This window comes from Temnothorax americanus, unplaced genomic scaffold (genome assembly GCF_048541705.1).
Source record: "Temnothorax americanus isolate GAGA-0224 unplaced genomic scaffold, ASM4854170v1 Scaffold2, whole genome shotgun sequence".
NCBI lineage: Eukaryota > Metazoa > Arthropoda > Insecta > Hymenoptera > Formicidae > Temnothorax > Temnothorax americanus.
The window spans coordinates 6,930,722-6,949,465 of NW_027509338.1; the positions used below are offsets into that span (position 1 = coordinate 6,930,722).

General features: G+C 39.6%; 2 protein-coding genes across 3 annotated transcripts in view; one reads left to right on the forward strand and one right to left on the reverse strand.

Moving 5' to 3' along the window:
• Positions 1-3,493: 3,493 nt before the first annotated feature.
• Positions 3,494-7,091, reverse strand: LOC143897274 (uncharacterized). 2 transcript variants are annotated; one of them, XM_077405796.1, is made up of 6 exons: positions 6,517-7,091; positions 6,297-6,400; positions 5,776-6,042; positions 4,769-5,414; positions 4,270-4,491; positions 3,494-4,196 (listed from the first exon to the last, which is right to left on the reverse strand). In XM_077405796.1, exons 1-6 carry the CDS (start codon positions 6,738-6,740, stop codon positions 4,136-4,138), a joined length of 1,524 nt encoding a protein of 507 aa, XP_077261922.1. In that variant the 5' UTR covers positions 6,741-7,091; the 3' UTR covers positions 3,494-4,135. The 2 variants fall into 2 exon arrangements, with proteins under 2 accessions (XP_077261922.1, XP_077261923.1); XM_077405797.1 differs by lacking the exon at positions 5,776-6,042.
• Positions 7,092-8,071: 980 nt separating this feature from the next.
• Positions 8,072-18,744, forward strand: part of LOC143896872 (GAS2-like protein pickled eggs) — a 62,120-nt gene continuing 51,447 nt past the window's right edge. The window contains exon 1 of the mRNA XM_077404988.1: positions 8,072-8,591. The gene's annotated coding sequence lies outside the window, so the exon portion shown is untranslated. The remainder of the gene's footprint in view (positions 8,592-18,744) is intronic.

The window sequence follows — 18,744 nt, forward strand, 5'->3', positions numbered from 1 at the left end:
TCTTGTTCCAAAATTGTTTTCGTTTTCTCTTGTAGCGAACGTTTCGAGGAATTTGCTAACGACGGCTCGTTGTCGCATATATATGTCTCGCGGTAATTAACGATTATACGGAGCCTTCATATTTTCCACAACGCGTAGGGAAAAAATTGAATGGATTCTAATATGTATTCAGAGAATGTTGATCCATCATATTATTCTTTCAAACTTGCTTTCCTCCTTTTGAAAATTTACACCAAGAGAAACTTTTGTTACATATTACTTTACATAGATTTTTTTGTGAACATCTTTATTTCTTAAAAAGGAAACGAAAACCGTAGAAGAAAATTATTAAACTTATCTTTATCGTGTTGGGAATTCATTCAAGTTTATCGCTACGTGTCTCAACTTCTCTTGTTAAAAACAAAAAACTAATTTATAGCTTTTGATTTTACATATAATTGTTAAATTTATTAACAGTTTTGTCAGATGCGATTTGTGCGAGCTTATTTCGTGGAGCAAATATTTTATTGCGTTTTCGAGAAAGTGTTTATCCGATCATTAGCGAAGCGACGCGATGCATTTATATTCGATCACGAGGGACTAACAATGCGCAAATTTTCGCATTGTTTGCGGATTTGATAACTTTATTGACGAATATAAAATCTAAGATCTTTCGCATACTTGATTTACGATTAAACTCGCGCTTTATCGAGGCCCAGATGTACACCCGTCTATATCACGTCAATAAATCTGGCAGCAAAACGTGTATGAATTCATTCGTTTAGCATTAAGGATGCGCGTTGACCTTAGAAGCGCACGTTGGAATTTCATCCGGAGGGAAAAAAACTTCGTCGCGTTTTATTTGATCAATATCATTTGATTTTTGCAGATTAATTTTTTTTCCATGAAATATATTTTGGCAACTATGCCGTCTATAGAAAGAAATCAGTCTGACTGTGCTAACTCGGACCACGTGCGTTTCTGACGTTTAGATATTAGTGAAATTCGGTTATTTTAAGTGTGATTGAATTCTCTTAGAAAAAAAATGACCTGTCTCGTTTCTTGATAGAAATTTGAGATGCTAAATACTATATAGAAGACTGCATAACACCAGATTTTTACGAACAACTATTGGATCCGGGAGAAGGCAAAACGCGAACCGTAATTATGTAGTAACCGTTGCGCGTTGTTTCACGCAACGCCCGCGAATTTTCGCACAAAATTATTCGTCGTAAAATCGTTTTCTCGATTTCAGAGGATTGAAAATTTGATTTTGCGCACGTGACTTTGTCGCTTCTTATAACCGTTCGCATTTTTCTTATTAGCTTTTCTTATCGCAGGGGGGGATTGCGAAATCGTGGTAAAAACTTTCGGTAGTCAGTAAACTCCGAAAATTTGTATTCTACTATGAGGTCTCTCCAAGATGCTATTATTAATTTATTAGTTTTATATAATGTATCAAATAGTTTTATATGAGTTGATTCGCTTTGCCTCGTTATATATATATATATATATATATATATATATATATATCATTATTATTATTTATCGGCGAATCAGTTAATTAGACTTCGGCGCGAGAGGCTTGATTGCGGAGGGACTAGGTTTTCTTTTTATAACTGCAACGCGATCGGTAATATGTGCACAAAATAATTTAAGTGTCTGATTTTTCTAACAATTGCGATACAAATTTGTCGGGCATTAAGTTGTGCAAAAATATACCTTTATATTCACAACAATATTCATAATTGTTGTCAATATAAGTATTCTTGCAAAAAATGTTATAATTTTAACGTTGTACGTAAAAATAGTAACATTTTTTCTACGTAACATTAAATTATTACAATTTTCGTATTGCGAACACTGTGATTATCTAAACCTACATTGGAAATTTCATTAGTTTATATATTATCACACGTATTACGAATACCTTTTGTCAGCAAGTCACACGATGCGAACCGTGGGGTCTTGTTTCCGAATTTGTACCGTCCTCGAAGCGTGCAATGCTAGAGTTTAAGCGAGAACTTATTTCCCGACGCGTGCGGTTCTCTCACGGAAAATACATCGGAAAGAATAATTTATCAACTAGATACTCGTCTAAGTGTTTTTATGTTCGGGAAATATGAGCGAGCTTTATAAGAGAAAATCAGATTCTTTAGTATTTTTTAATTCGATAATAATGGATATCCAAAAATACGGTAATACCTGCAAGAATATTTCTCCCAGACTGACGATTTAATAATATCGCAATTTGAATCGAAAGTGTTTTACACGCGAAAGAAAAAAAAATGATGAATATATTGCTCCACTTGGTAACTATGCCGAAACAATTTCTAAATCGTACTCCGAATGTCGTCGTGACATCGGTTGAAGACAAGTGGTTCTTTTATACCGTTTTTCTACCGTATATTTTTATAATTGATTGAAGCGTTCTCTCCTCGCGGAGAGCGTGAAAAAAAGCTAAAAACTTCTAAAAACGGAAGCTATATGCTGTATATGCTCTCGCGCGGCTTTGATAGCAGTTCTCTCCAAAGTCAGCCTCTTCAGTATTGTCACGAAAAATTCGAGGAAGTCTTTCTTTTCGAAACCGTAACGACAGCTACGATTATACATATATATATAAATATATACATATGCAATTATATCTGTAAATAATTCACGAATGTAAAGATTCTAATAAAATTTATCAATAACTTATGCGTTCTTCAAAACCTTCTCAGAAAAGATTTTTTTTTTCGCCAACCGTTTTTTCTTACATTATCCATAATATATTAATTCAAACATTTTAACACGATTAGATCAATTTAAACATATTTCATTTCGCTTACCGAAGAGACTTACAGATTTTTATTTTATTAATGAATTTATAGGGTTCATTTATATAGAAAGAAACTTATATTAGGATTCATGATTATCTTTCACTTTGAAGTTTTCTCGTAAAACGTCTGTTCGGAGCGTTCGTTAAAAAAAAGATATGCTCACATCTTTTCTGATGATCGTCTAGTCGATTTTCATACTCAAGAAAGGAAGTGCGTTATTGTGAAACGAGCTGCTATAATTCGAAAGAATGGCAGGCAAAAATTAGTCTGCCGAGACGAGAGACAGCGCAGTACACATGGACTTCACCGTTGACTAAGGAAACAAATGTTAGTGATAGGTTACAGGAGATGAAAAGGAGGCTTCGCTGTACAAATGTGTTTACACATGTATATATTTATTATTTGGATTTTGGACAGAGGTTAGTGATAAACAAGTAATCGCGGCAGCTGCAGTGACGTGTGTGTCAATCGAGAGAGCGTGAATGAAATAGAATGTACGTTAAAACGTGATTTATCGTTCGAGTTTGTAATAAAACAAACTCCTCTGAATAATTATATTTCTACATAAATAAATAAATAAATAAAAACAAGAGTATAAATATAATGTACTGTCTAAAAGCGAGAGAAAAAAAAGAAGAGTATGTTTTAGGGTCTTTGCGCGTATTTTCACGAAGAGTGAGAGGTGTCGCCATATCACGCCGTGTAAGATTATCCCGCGATACGTAAATAAATATAGTGATAATTATTAAAGAGGAATTTAAAAGTACTGCGGGCGAACCGTCGAGCTATCGTCGAGCTTATCATATTCGGCGCGATATACGAGACACTCTTTTGTATCATAGCATATTATATATATTATATTACACCTATGTGTTTTTGTATTTGGTAATCTAAACGAAAGAATATCTCGAATTAACGAGCCGAAAAAGAGATTGATATAGAAAGTATATATATTATATATATATATATATATTATATATATATATTTGAGCTAGTAAAAAGCTATCGAGGGTTGAAGTTATCCCTGACGACGGTAATTTTCTCCCTTTTTCTTTGATCCTTTTTTGCTACTGAAAATAAAAGTAACGGAAACAAACACAAAGAAAGAAGTACGATTTGTAATATACTTGTAAAGCTGAATACACGCGTGAAATGACGATCCTGGATAAATTCGACACTCGTTTACTTATAACTTATTATGTTCATTGTCTGAAGGAAAAAAGTACGTTCATAAAGAAAAATAAACAAGTATATATATCAACGTTTTTTGTATTTCTTTATTGCCTTCTTCGTTAAGCTGTAAATGCACTTTGGCTGAGGAGAAAAGCTTCTTGACTTCAAGGAAACGTCAGAGCATCCTTGATCTCCAACGATTCCTTGTTTCTCCATTGGACATATCTGAAAAGACGAAATATTTAATTGTAAATTAGACACGTAAAAATAAGAGCATTCCTCCTTTTAAAAAACGTACAAACGTGGAACGTCTTTAATATATTGCAGCTTTTTTGGCTCCCTCGTGTTAGGATCACGCAGTCTGCATTTTTCTCTCCATACTTCAGTTGAATTCAACAAAGTCGAGTGATCTTGCTTTTTAACGATTTGTGATTTTATGATTTTTATCGTTTGATTTTTAATCAACCTCCGTCTCGCTATCAAATTTTTCTTTCTTCTTGTATATTCTGCATCTTGCTTCCTATCAGTATTTATATATTTCTAATATTATCAAAAATTGCAATTTTTTATAATTAAGATTTAGAACAACAATATTATACTACAAACTACATCTATATTAGTCATCTAGATAGATAGATTATTTAAGTATCACTTGTTAAAATATTATGATTTTTTTATTAAGGTTATGAAGTAAGTTGTATACGATAAAAATTAGCCGAAAATCTCATACTTTTCTCATTATTTTATTTAGTACGTTAATATTCTTTTCGTGTAACTTTGAAAACAGCTGACTCTACCTAAAAGCTTTAATCAACATCGGGTTGTACTTTGGTTCCGCGCTCAAGTCGTTTTTCGAAGCTTCGGAAGAAACTTCCATCAATTTTCTCTCACGATGCTCCGCCAGAACTTCCCGAAGTCTTTTCAATCTTTCCCTTTTACGTTTATCTTGCGCGGCAAGCTTCGACTCCATTAGAATCCTCGATTGCTCCTCGTCCATCAAACGTTTATTCTCTCTTTCCGTTTTCCACCGTCTTATTAATTTCTTCTTCTGATTATTGTCATCAACGGAATTGCCACTCTTCGTTGTCCTTGATCCTTTGCATTTATCCATCACGCAAGTCGAAAGATCTTCCGTGATATTGGAGTGCCTGCTTCTCTCTCGCGAAATTGCTTCCATGGTCTCGGCCCCGGTTTCATCCTCGCGATTCTTCATCTTCATCTTCTCCATTTCTTTTCGTTTGCGCCACTCTGTAACTCTCGAGCGTTGCTTTTCACGCAGCCTCAGATAAACCTTGTACCAAGCCTCGTGATTCACTATAGTTTCCGCTGTTAGATCCGGACATTTGACTCGAATGGCAACGACCAAGGCAGGGATGTTGCTGCACTTCTTCCGCATTTTTAGAAACAACAGGTGATCCTCGTCGCTCCAATTATCAGTGTGGCCTGCGACGTAACTTTTTAATTTAATATGCTTTGTATACTGATTTTTTTTTTAATACGCTCTGTATAAATGTATATAGCAATTGATGGAATGCATTTAATTGTATTTAATAATAAAGTTATAATAGAGCAAAAATTCAAGCTAGTGTGTAAGTATAAAAGTGAATTTTAAGAATATAGAATTAAGAATAAGGTATGATTTATTATTTATATCTACTACTTGATTGGATTAATATAAAACATTTCATTAGGCGATTAACACAAATATATTACGTGTTATAAAGTAACACGCAACTGTCATATAATTTATGTTTTACTGCTCACTTTAATTGCCAACGCAGGCGAATGCAAATGTGTTCGATACCTGTTTTAGCAATTAACTCGTGGAAGTTCTCGATCTCCTTATAATCGTAACACTTTTTATTTTTCTTAGAAGACGCGGCGGACGTCGGTTTGCCGATACTACCGGTTGCATTCTCATACTTATGCAAATTCGATTCAAATTCACGTAATTCAGATTCGAGAGCAGTTTGCTCCTGCGACAAAGTCGCAGTCTGCAGTTGGCAGGTCTCCTGAAAGTCCCGAATTTTTTGCGACAATTTCACGAGCCGTAGTTTGTATGCATTTGTATCTAAATAAAAATTTATTTTCTGGTTTTAAACACCGAATTAACTTATCTCTTTTTAATCGTTAAGATACGTTTGGATTAGAATTTAAATTTTTTTTTGGATAAATTTTTAACGAATAGAAATTGCAACACGCGTTTAATTAGAAATAATATGTAAAATTTTGGATTAAAATACAAAAATAATTCGGGAATAAGAATGAAAATAAAAGCGAGAGTACATTATCAGTGGAAAGTAAATGAGATATGCAAAGATTCACCTAATTTTTGGATCTGTTCAGGACAGTTCGTGACTGATTGCGCCGATTGCATCTCCTCAGTAATTTCCTCCAAGGGTTTTCTCATATTATCCAAAAAAATCTGCCTTTAAAGACATATATCGAAGTTATCGAAGTTAAAAACGCTGCGGAACGATGCCGTGCGGACTTGATATGCATAACGCAATCTAAGATCGACTGATTCGTTTTTCGCTGCCTATACCTGTTTTTCGAGATGTCACTCATATTATGCAAAACGGGTCGTAGAACTTCTGGTTCCAGTTTCATGTTCTCCATCAAGTTGGCGAGACTCTTTTCCATCAGGTACTCTTGCTGCTTTAGCTTCAACAAGGATTTCCTGCACTTCGCGCTTTCAGCGGAGCGCACTTTCCCACACGGCGGGATTCGTTTTTCTCTCTTATCTCTTTTGTGAATAATTCCGCTCATTGTACACACACAACTGCGATATTTTCGTCTGGGAAACTTATTGTCGTTTATCGCTATAATAAAGTTAATTGCTATAATATAAATTTATTAATCTAAAAGCTTATGAGTCAATAGAGTGCCTTTGCGTAAAGAGTTCACTGGAGACCTGACAAAGTTTTACACACATATGGGTTTCCATAGCAATTCAACATAAATATCTCCCTTCCCGTGCAATCGCACCTGCTGATCAAGTAGAAAACTCGTATGTATAATTATGCAATTTCACAAGAAGCGCAAGAAGAGCAAAAAGCGCATTTATTCGCGTATAAATATTTTATATGTGAAGAATATTGTAAAGATATATATCTATAATATATTAAGTTAAAAAGCTGCCGCATAAAATATTTTTCACGATGCATATTCGTTATTAAAAAAAAATTGGTATAATATTATACTAAATATTACCTTTCACTTCAACTTCCAGTTAACTTTCTAGCTAGTATTTATTATTGTTAAATTATCGTAATTGAATGATTTTTTGAACTTAATATTTATATATTTATTACTATCGCAACCAACTGACTTTTTAACTAGTATTTATTATTATTATCGTAATTGATTGACTTCTTAGCTATAGTAATTATCATTATTATTATCATAATTGTTACTTGCGCAATGTGCATTCATGTTAAATAACGAAAATATATCTTAATTATTATCGCATATAATCAACTTTAAGTAGCTAATTAGTCATTATTTCTCGCATAAAGAATTTTTAAAGGCACTAAAAATCTTTATAAAAACATAAATAAATTATATATACAAAAAAATATAAACCTTTGTTACCCGAAGTCGATTAAACTTGCGGCGGTATTCTACAAACACGTGATATCGACGGGTACATGAAAACGATCTGGTCGGTATAATCAACTATGCGACATAAACAGGTGTGCATTTTGAATAATAAAAGAAAATAATCGTCATTATAATAAATATTTATAGAAAATTAGAAGAAGGAGAAACGTTTGCATCTCCACCAAAAAAGATAATAATATACTTATTATTAGATTTTATATACGGTTATTACGCAAAATGTCAATAAAGATTTTACGAAAAATTGAAATAAAAATAATCTGAATTTTATCGAGGAAAAGATGAAACTTCGTTAACACGCGCTGACAAGGATTCAAAGGATTGTTTATGTTTACGGTTGTTGTATCGACGATATCGCGATGTAGTGACCCCTCGTGGCGGTGCGCCGCGGATCGACTCCGGTCTCCGGTTCCCCCCTTTCTACCCGCGGCACTTCGACCAGCTCGCACGGCGCGGCGGCGGGCGGCGCATTTATACGGGCGGCCTGTCTCTAGGCGCCTCAGTCTCTGATTGGGACGCGACGAGTGCGAGCATGGGGTTCGCGCGTACCCCGCGAGACGTATACCGCAGCGGCATCGCGCGTTTTAAAACCGCTTGAACGACGTACGCGCAGCAGCGAACGAAAAACGAAAACCGCTCCCGACCGGGAAGAGGAAAAGAGCGATAAGAGAGACGTGGAGGACTCATCCTCTCCTCCGTCTGCATGGCTCCGTAATCTCGCGCGCGCTCGCCGAGATCTTTGACATCTTTCAACCCTTTCTCACCGCCGCCGCCGTTCGTGCGCTTCCCCGGCGCGTACGTCGCCGGGAAATCCACCGGCGTCGACGGACATTCGATTTTCCGCTCGATGAGTGAAAGATCCGCCGCGCTGCCGTGAGAGCTGATCGCTGTGCGCGCGCGCGCGCGCGCGCGATCGGGACTCGCCGCGCGCTCGTGGTGATTCTGGTGGTGGTGATTTGGGAAAGAGACTTCCTCCCCCGGGACTCGCGAGGCACAAGCGTAAGTACTCCGAGTCATCCTCGATATGCGCGCTTTTGTAAATTACAACCGTGTGCATGTACGTCATTATAACCGTGCTTTTGTAATGCTTATTGAGGACGCGATAGGTATTGGGTAGGTATTGAACGAAGGAAATCGAGGTACGTCATCTCGATTGACGTTGAAGGCGGAACGCTCGAGTTGAATTAATAAGCAGGTGGATTTGTGATCGGCGTATTCTGAGTCGTTTTCGTTGTGCGATAAAAGATTCATCGTATAAGACAGAATATTAGTATCTTTTATATTTCGATAGCACAATTGTGGTTATATATATAAATAAGTAATATATATGTATGTATATAATTTATATTTAAATCTAAATTTTAATTTATTCTTATTTAAATATCTAATATATAATTGATACATTTATTATTAATATATTATATATTCGAAAGATTTAAAAATTAGAAAAACGAATTAAATTGTGGATATTTGCGTTAGAAGACTTATATTGATATTTAACCTTTGGATATTTACTAGTTCAATTTTTGTTTTATATGTAAATTTTGATACTTTAAAAATTTCTATAGAGAGAGATTAATATAATAAAATTATATATATACGTAAAAAACGTATCTCTGCACAAGAAACGATTATATATATAAATATCATCGTGGCTAGAATCGTCTGCATAAAATTCCTCGCGACACACCCTGTAATTAGGTAGTTAGGCCATTTAAATGAGAAAATGGAGCATCTCGACTACCATCCAGCAATGCAGCAGGACATATAAATAACTGATGCATCTGTTGCATTGCAAAGATGACTCATTGGCGAGTTCCCTTATCCGACGACGCTGATAAGGAAACATGGCACGCGATATGTTAATGTTTGACTTGAAATGGATATTCGAGATGATAATCAAGCGAGTAGATAAACTCGAGCAATATGAAGAACGCGCGAGATAAATTCCTCGGAGAGCATTGCAATTACGCACATGTGAAATTATCATAAAATTATATTCATTTATAATCATCGTGCACACATATGCGCGTGTAAAATAATTATAAATTATATATACTTATAGGTATATATACATGATTTATATGTGTATGATATGATTGTATTTAAATAATGGTGCATAATATATAACGTGCATTATGATATAGTACCATATATATAATACGATATATTGATCCCGCTGTAAGTCCCTAATAGGCAATAATTAATTAAAGCCTTATTTTATACAATTTTATGCTATTATACCTTCCTATTCTGGCTACTTAATCACCCGTTAGAGTTGCTTTTACCAGAGAAAGTTGTTCATTGTTCGAGCGATCGCAAGGAGGCTCCGCTTCGTAATCATTTAATGATTTAATCAATTATGAGTAATTGTGTTTGCAATACCGTAATATAACTAATTATTCGCGATAGGTGGACAATAATTAAATTATAAGTAATCGCAATTTTATACCATTCCCACGGATATTCCTCGGTATTACGTTTACTTAATCACTCATTAAAATCACTTTTACATTAGAAAACTTCATTGTTCTAACCATTGTAAGGAAATGTTGCTTCGTAGTAACTTCATTAGAAGTCATTAGTGTAATCAGAATACAAATCGCGTGACTTTCCTTACGTAAATAATTCTACGTGATACATGGCGGAAGTGAAGTAGATTGAGTAACTTCTTGACAATATACATAGATTTAAAATTTAATTATATTTTCAAAAAAACCCCCAATTTTTCTGTCAGAAAAAAATTTTTATTGACTACATTTTAATTAATTCCTATATATAACTATATCAATTATGTATTAAGACAAGTTGCAAAAAAATGTGTATTAAAAGGGAAGAACCAGACGAGAAGGTCAAGAATTTGGAAAAGTAATCGATCCAGATCAACGGTACGCGAGTTAGATCGCGGTTGACGAGTGTACTCGCCCGCGGGACGGCTCGCGCGAGTAATGGCGCGATAATTTCGCGGCGATTGAATTGCCGACGCAATTACTCGCTGGAGGCGTAACACTCCTGCGAGCGAAAGACGATCGAGATAAGTGGACGGAGACAAAGCGTTTTGTCGCGTGAGATAGTCAGTCTCTCAAACTGTGCGATGTCGTTGTGCGCGATGCGCAACGAGATACTCTCATCTGACAATAAGTAATAAATGCAGGCGTGGTGCATAATAAGCGACGCACGACGATGCTTGCGCGTCGCGATTACTGTTGAACGGCATTGAACTTTCGCTCGATCCTTATCGATCTCGCGTATACGTTACATATTGCACCTTGCACCTTGGCATCATTTTTACGACTATTTGCCTTAGAAAAATACTTCATTTGTGTAATAGATGTATGCGCAGAAACGGTTTTACCGGAAAAAACATAGATTTGGTCTTAATAAGCAATATTTCTTAAGATTGGTGATTGAAAAATTCGTGGAAACAGTTTTTTTCTCTGTCTTTTATATTAAGTTCTAATATTGCCATCAAAGTTTCGATATTTTAATACCTATATTTTATTATCTACTGATTTCTTTATGTTAATACAGTACTATCTGACGGAAATGAATTTATATAATGTAGAACAAATGGCATAGCTTATTTTCGCGCTTCGAGTAGGCAATAAATGATATGCCGTTATTACGCATCTTATGGAATTGTAATCATCCGGTAAACATAACACGGTATTCGCAGTGTGCTATTACTGCTCTATCAAGTACATCATAGACGAATTGTTGCGCCTCGACATTGTGCGATAGATCACTGCGTGCTGCGCGAGCATCGGCGGCTTCGGAACACCGTGTGCTGCTCGTTACGGCTGTTCTCCGGTTAAAAGTGAATGGGGAACCCGCTCATTCATAAGATTTTCTTTCGAGAGGGGCAGCGAGAACCAGCCGTGCGTTCCCTGCTCGCTCTGTGTCCAGTCTCGCTCGCTTCGGCCGAGCGCCGAGCGCCGAGCGCCGAGCGTCCGCGAAGGATGCGCTTTGCAGCGACTGGACATGCAACTTATCACGCTCGCTAATGCGAAATATCTCTCGATCAAAGGACGAAGCTCGCGAAAACGAGGGTCTCGGAATAAATATTTATAGTCTCGCTCTCCTGCGCCCGCTTCGCTTCGCGTAAACGAGTTTTCGCGAAGATCGAAAAATGGCTAACGATTTCACATTGGTATAACAGCGAGCGTTGAGGACTAATGACGCTATTAGTTTGTTATCTAACTTTCCAGACCAAACTATCGTGGATATTCGTGTCGGGAATGCCTCGACGACTTCTCTCTGTGCGCGTAACGGGAAATTGATTGCTACCTCTTCAAAATGTTCAACGGAATTGCGCTGCAATCTGACTATGTATACAACTTCTAAACAGAAGTTGAACATTAAATAACGTGTAATATAGAATTAATTAATGCTGATATATAAAGACGACGAAATGATTAACGCTGTATAAACTGCGCGTTAACCGCACGAAAACATGGGAGTCTCTAATAACCGGCTGACATATACAGAAAATGATTAACTAACAGCCGACTAGCTAGTTTTACATCTCGTCGCTCGGGAATATACCACCAATCGTAAAATCTGTAAAATATACGCGGCCGCAACAAATCAGTGCTCGGATAGAATGAGAGAAAGGGGGATACACGTCGGACTTATCTCGCGGAGAAACACGAGAGGCCCTTACGCGGTTTGCAAAGGTTTAATATCGTTAAAAAAACGCGACGATAACGCGGCCGAAACATCTTTCTCTCTCTCTCTCTCTCTCTCTCTCTCTCTCTCTCTCTCTCTCTCTCTCTTTCTCTCTCTCTCTCGTTAATCCCATCTCTCGCTCGCGCTCGACGCCGGCCAGCAGATTACAACGTATACCGAACATCACGATTAATGAATGGCTGTCAACGGCGTTGCATCGCCGGAAAATCAGTTGCCCGTATATCGCCGGGCTATACGCGCTGTCGAGATGCGTTTGGCGAGAGACGTGCCATGCGCCTCGTGCATCGGATTAAGTTGGATTTCAGTGCGTACGCGCGTTTTGATATCCCGCACGATGACAGCACGATCCTTAGAGCGATCAAGGAGTGTGTAATTTTTGCGAGGGGAGATTATGACGAAAACCGAGCCTTTAGTTTCGAAAGTGCGCGGAGGATGCCCACGGGAGAAATTATGATGTCAGAGAAGCGCGGAGCTGCTTTTTCTTATTTCAGGCATTGATTTTGAAACGAATTTTTGTCTTGCCTACGGATTCTTCGGTCCACTTGGAATTGAAGTTTTCGTGATTTAGAGGGTGCTCAGCTGGAAGACCGGCGCCTTTATTCGCGGGTCCTCGAGATTCAGCCTCGAGTGCTCGCGCGCGATTGTCAATACGCTTATGGAAATGGACCTCCACGAGCGGAGGAGAAAAAGGAGCAGACGAAAGACGCGTGGGGGAGGGCAATAAGTCCGGTCGAGGCGGGAGGTGATCAATCTCGGCGCGCTCGAAGCTAACTTTACGGGCCGGCGCGTAATGATAAACGACTTCGGAGTCGGTGCTCCGGACGTTATCGAGTCCCGCGCGTAGTCCCAAGATATCGCGTTTCTCGTTGCAACGCGGGCCATGCGCGACCATGCGCGACGCGGATTTGCATTCGCGCTCGGCTACGCGCGCGGGCGTTAGCCGCGCCGCGCCGCGCCGCGCCGCGCCGAGCTCGTCGTGCTCGTCGTCGTCGCCGGGAACAGGTTCATTCCGTCGTGCGAAATGAATGAAATCGTTAGGCGTTACGAACACGCCGACGCCGCGCCGGACCGCTTATCGGATCCCGGTATCGGTGCACGTTCGAGCGCAATTATGCGTCGCGTAACTCGACGCGCGTTGCGCGCGAGAGGGAACAGGCGCCGGCAGACACATCCGGTTTCCCGGATATGCAGCGCCCATCGAGATGACTGTCCGTACTTTACATTGAATGGGACGCTGTAATATCGTTTGTTATTAGAATCAGCGATTTATTTTTCGACGATTTCGCGACATCTATTATGTAAATCGAAACTGAATGATCTTTTTTTTTAAATAATTGTACGAGGTTTATTTTGTCAGAAGATTACAGAAGAATTTATCGTGTGTAAAGATCTAAATATAGTTTTCTCGCCAGAAATACTTAATTTTAGACGGGAAGGCGTAAATGACGCCGGCTTTTTACCAGTTTGGTTGTGTTTGTTTTGGTTTTGGAGACACAAATGCCGCTATATATCGCGATGTGTGTTTCGTGCAGGATTATATTTATACACTTCAGAGCATCGTTATACTAGTAAGGAATTTTAAAACAAACCGTTTCCTCGGACAAAGAAACGCTGTCATTCTTATGCAAGTGAGTGGGCTTTTAATATCTCGACGACGATGATATCTCGAATCCGAGTCTCTTCCACCCCGCGATGTAATCATTACGGTTGCATTGCCTCCCGTTCTCCGAGTATCTCTTCTTGGTACATGAAGAAATAGCACCTACATAGAATAATCGTAGAATGTTTATGACGCGATAAAAGCTAAGTGTTACAGTTTGCGGTATTAAATATCCTGAGAAGAAGTATCTTATATGATGATGTATTCGAAAGTCGTTGTGTCGTTGCGAAAATTCTGTGCATATCTTATGCGACAAACAGATAATTCATAATATTTTATGAATAATGGAGGAACGGAATATATGTAGCACAAACGTATGTATATATATCGGCCTATTTCTATTAAATTAGGAAAGTTGGTCAAGTCTGACAAAATTGACAGATCTGTAGAATATCTCTGCTATGTAAATCTATGACGAAGGCACCGTCACGCAACTTTTTATCTCTTGTAGCTTTTTTTTTGTTTTTAAAGCGTTACACGGACGCTTAAACTTCTGCCACGGAGCACATTTATCGAAAATGAAATGGATGCGTCTTGTCGAGTCGCGAATAATCACGCGGAATCCTGGGACGTGGGACGACTCTCGTGGCGAAAAAAAAGGCCGCGAACATAGTTGATATTTAATGGGTTGTAAAAGAGCAAATGACCGTTAATTGCGCGGCGCGCCTCATTGGGCTTGCATGAAACGAAGCATTATACGTACCCGGGCGGATTCGTTTTCTATATATATTTACCTTTCGCGAAATTATCACATCGGCCATCGCCATAATTACGACGCCAGCGAGACTTTCAATTTATCGCGATCTTGTTTTCCCTTAATAATATATCGGTGCTATCTTTGGTACGACGCAAGAATGTTGTCGTCGCATTGCTCGCGTATAACGTAACATTACTTTAACGCGCGCGCGATTAAATTGCGCGGCCGGCGGCGGCCGATCGAGCGCAACAACACTCGCGTACGCCTCTCACATCTTGCGCGTATGTATATCACACACGCGGTATTTATAATTATAAATTGCAAGATTATAAAGGATCTAATGTGAAATCGCCGGAGAACGCGGGGTAATATAATAAAGCATCAGAAAATTGTTCGTAATTACTCATAAAGTCCTTACCTAAGACGGGACCTCGATATACGGATTTGTGAAAGAAACGCTACCTGTGTCTGCGACAGGTACGTGTAATTCTGCAAAACGTCACCGCTCACGCACGATTATTATATTACATGGTTACTTTTTACATAACTCATCCTGCATAATATTTATCGTAATCGACGATGAATGAGGGGAGGATGAATCGGATTATATGAACTTAACTCGCGCGCGCCCCAGAGAAATTATAGTAATAGAGCGTAAGAGTAACTGCTTCCTGGCGATTAGAAGAGTCAGTAAAATAAGTCGTGGGGATCGGAATTGTATATATACGTGCGCGCGTTCGTAAACGTCGCATGGGCGACAGATAAAAATGACGAAGCAAGTCGAGGCGGTCGGAATTGAGTCGCCGGGCGACTCGTAAAGACGTTTAGATATATATATATTTTTACTTAATCCGGTTCGGCCTTTAATTCTATTCACCCGTCTCATCGTGTCCGTTGCTATGCAGCGACACGATCGGCGGAGGAGGACGTCCTGAAAGGTTTAACGCCCGCGAGAGAGACCGAAGAGCGCGACGTTGCTCGTACGTTTTTCTAGCTTTGCGCCATTTCATTTTCCATCAAACGCGACTTCATTGTTCGCGCTGAGACGTTCGTCGAGAAAGGGTTCCACGAGCCTCGTCGGCTTCTTATTATTCCATTGAGCGGCACGTAAGGGACGGAATATTAAGAAGTTGCTGCCCTACGGATATCGCGCGCACGGTTGTTCCCTATATGAAAGCGCGTTCGTAAGTTTACCTACGTGAGCGTACTTTAAAGGCGCGTTACACCTGACATAACGGTGCATCACGTCGCGTCTACGCGATGTCACGAAGAGCTGCATACGCAGATAAGTCGGGAGCGCGATTATATAGTCTCGCAGAATCTTGAGGGAAATCAAGTTCTCCTTAGCATCAATCTGAGTATTTTTATCCCGTACACATTCCTAGTCTGTTTAATATTTTTTTTCCAATACAACCCAAAAATGTTATTTCCACGCTCTACAAATTCCACATTCTATAAATTTCAGTGACTTGGTTTCAAGTTTCGGGCTTCAAGTTTCAAGCAACGGGCTGTAATTTCAGCCCATTTATACCGATTTTATTAGTGTCTGTCATAACGGAATTTCGCATCTGAAAAAACACGGCAATTATGTAGATGGCAATCGCGAAGCTGGCTATGCCGGTAAATGAAATACCATCACGTTGGTTGACAACATTAACGCATAACGATAATCGACATCTGTGTTACCCCGGCGTCAAATTGGAAATGCGCTTCGTTATTTAGTACTTGCAAAGTCATCGATTATTCATCCGTGGATCCGTGTGTAGGAACACATAAAATCCCGTTAACCACTTTGCGAAATAAAGGAGGACGCGCTATCAATTCCCGAACGCGCCTTTCGCCTGGCTGCAAAGATAGCGCGCGTGAATCGCGCACGTTTAAGGATTAAATTCCACGGTGCATCCGCGTGCATCCCTAATAGATTCCTTGGCGCTGCGCCGACATTTATGAAAGCCACGGCGAACTCCGTGAAGCGCAACGACACGTTTTACACGCTCGCAACCCCGCTGTGATTCAGCAACTGCCGCTTTCGCCCTTTCGCGAGTGCGGTGATAAAAAGCCACGAATTAGCTCGTAAATTAGCCATCAGTCGCCTTCGGACGCTCGGTCGTTTTTCATCCACCATGTATACCGCTGAGTGCGTTTTAATTTATTCTTCGCTTTGTGACAACATAATTTTAAAATATTTTATTGATGCGAAACATTTCAATAACGCGTCGTGTCATATAACAAATTGTGCCTTTGATCACTCGCGTCACTAAATTAAAATCATTAAATCTGTACGGCCGTATCGCGCCATTCATTTAATGCGCGATACATTTTATCAAGTCCGTAGCGTATCTGGATACAGAATTCCATGCATGGATACGAGATAAGCGTATCATAAATTATCACGCGCATTCGCCGAAGGAGGGTCGATAAGGCGTCGCTCAAGTTGTTCGTTCCGTTAGACGAGCCGTTTCCGCGGTCCGCGTATCGCAATCGACTTAAACTTTGGCATTTTCAATCCTTGTGTGTGCATAATAATGCACCCGATGCAGTATGCGCGTGGCGCCGACGACGTGGGGCGTGTTGCCGCCCGAGGCGAGACGCGCGCGAACGAGGAGCGCGTGCGTCGTATCGCGGGGATACACGATACGATGACATTTCGCAGTCACCTTTCGTAAATCGTGATCCCGCGATCGTGTGGCTGCCGGCGAAGGAATCCCTCATCTCAATCCCTCTCGCCTCCACGAACCGCTCCCGCGCGTCCCCTTTACGCGCTAATTCCTTTCTCATGTCCTCCGATCTTTCTCTTCATTTCCTTCTCTCTTTTTCCTCCCTCCGTCGTCCTTTACATAATGCCGTAGACGTTAATAAATTATAGGCTTGAACGCACAGGGATGAGAAATGTCGGCTCCAAACTCGCCGCGTCTATCTTCATTTGTGTTCCTTCGAAAAATCGGAATTGATATTTCCTTTTAGAGTTCGATCAGACGACGACATATTTTATTCCTCAACTTTGAACTTTTCATAACTCCGAACTAATCCAATTAACCCTCTCCTAAATAAATTTTATCGTGCCATATCGTATATTACTGAGAAAGAGATTTTCCTCTTCTGATCTCGAAAATGATTCTCAAGCTCGTTTCGGTCAATCCTTGACGTCGAGTTAAGGGGGGGAGGCCAGACCGCATGGAAACGAGGTTTTGTGGGGTCCCATGAATGGAGTGTTTTGTCGCAGTCGGATATATTATGTCGGCGGCGCGCCTGTGACGGATGATTTCCCACGATTATCTTCTCTCTGGTCAGCGCATGCCGGTGGTTGGAAAATTAGGATGTTTAAGAAGCGAAAGAGGATAATTAATTTCGCACACTAGTCAATGACCTCAGAATTGTTGGAAGGATAAAATACATCTGTTGCCCTATAATAGCCGTCTCTCAAACAAGTATAATATTATATGTGTAAACTAACATTAATTAATAGTTCAAGGAAATGACACAGTCTCCGATGACACATTTTTAGCGTATGCGGAAACCGACCTTCCGCTCATTCACGCAGATCGGCACGCAAACATTCTGAAATTTATTGACGGTCGCCGATCCCGCGCCTGTCACGGCACTTCCTTTTGAATTCGCAGTCAGGCGCATTAATTCATTCGTGCCCGTTCGGCTGGCGCAATGTCTACTCATTAATCCGCCGCGACGCGCGGCGTATAGGCTTATTTATCAAATACCAAAGTCCCGTTCGTCACCGAGATTTCCATTCAGCGAAACTCGAGCGCTGAATTTCAGTCGCTGTATCGGCGCGACCATGTCTTACAATGAGTTCACTTGCGACATTGCCGAGTCTCGACGAGAGCTCCCGATCCCGATATTACCTGTACATCACTCTACGAGTTGCGCGCAATGCTGTTGATGGAGATTTATATACATGGTCGCTGTGTGGAAATGTAGCAGGAACTAAATACTAAATGACTCAATGTGACATACGTGAACGTATGTAAAGCGTGTTTATTTATTCAGAAATAAACATGTATTGTGGTTAAACAGCGCGGAAGGAAAAATATTGAAAGAATATTATTCAATTTTTTGGCAGTCAATAACATTTTTTTTGTAATCTATGT

Bases quoted from the DNA above. Each gene is read 5' to 3' on its own strand.
- LOC143897274 (XM_077405796.1), bottom strand. From the start codon at position 6,740: ATGAGCGGAATTATTCACAAAAGAGATAAGAGAGAAAAACGAATCCCG. The intron at 6,043-6,296 runs GTGAATCTTTGC...ATTTTTATTTAG, and splicing joins TGAACAGATCCAAAAATTAG to ATACAAATGCATACAAACTA. The intron at 4,197-4,269 runs GTACGTTTTTTA...TCGTCTTTTCAG, and splicing joins ATTAAAGACGTTCCACGTTT to ATATGTCCAATGGAGAAACA.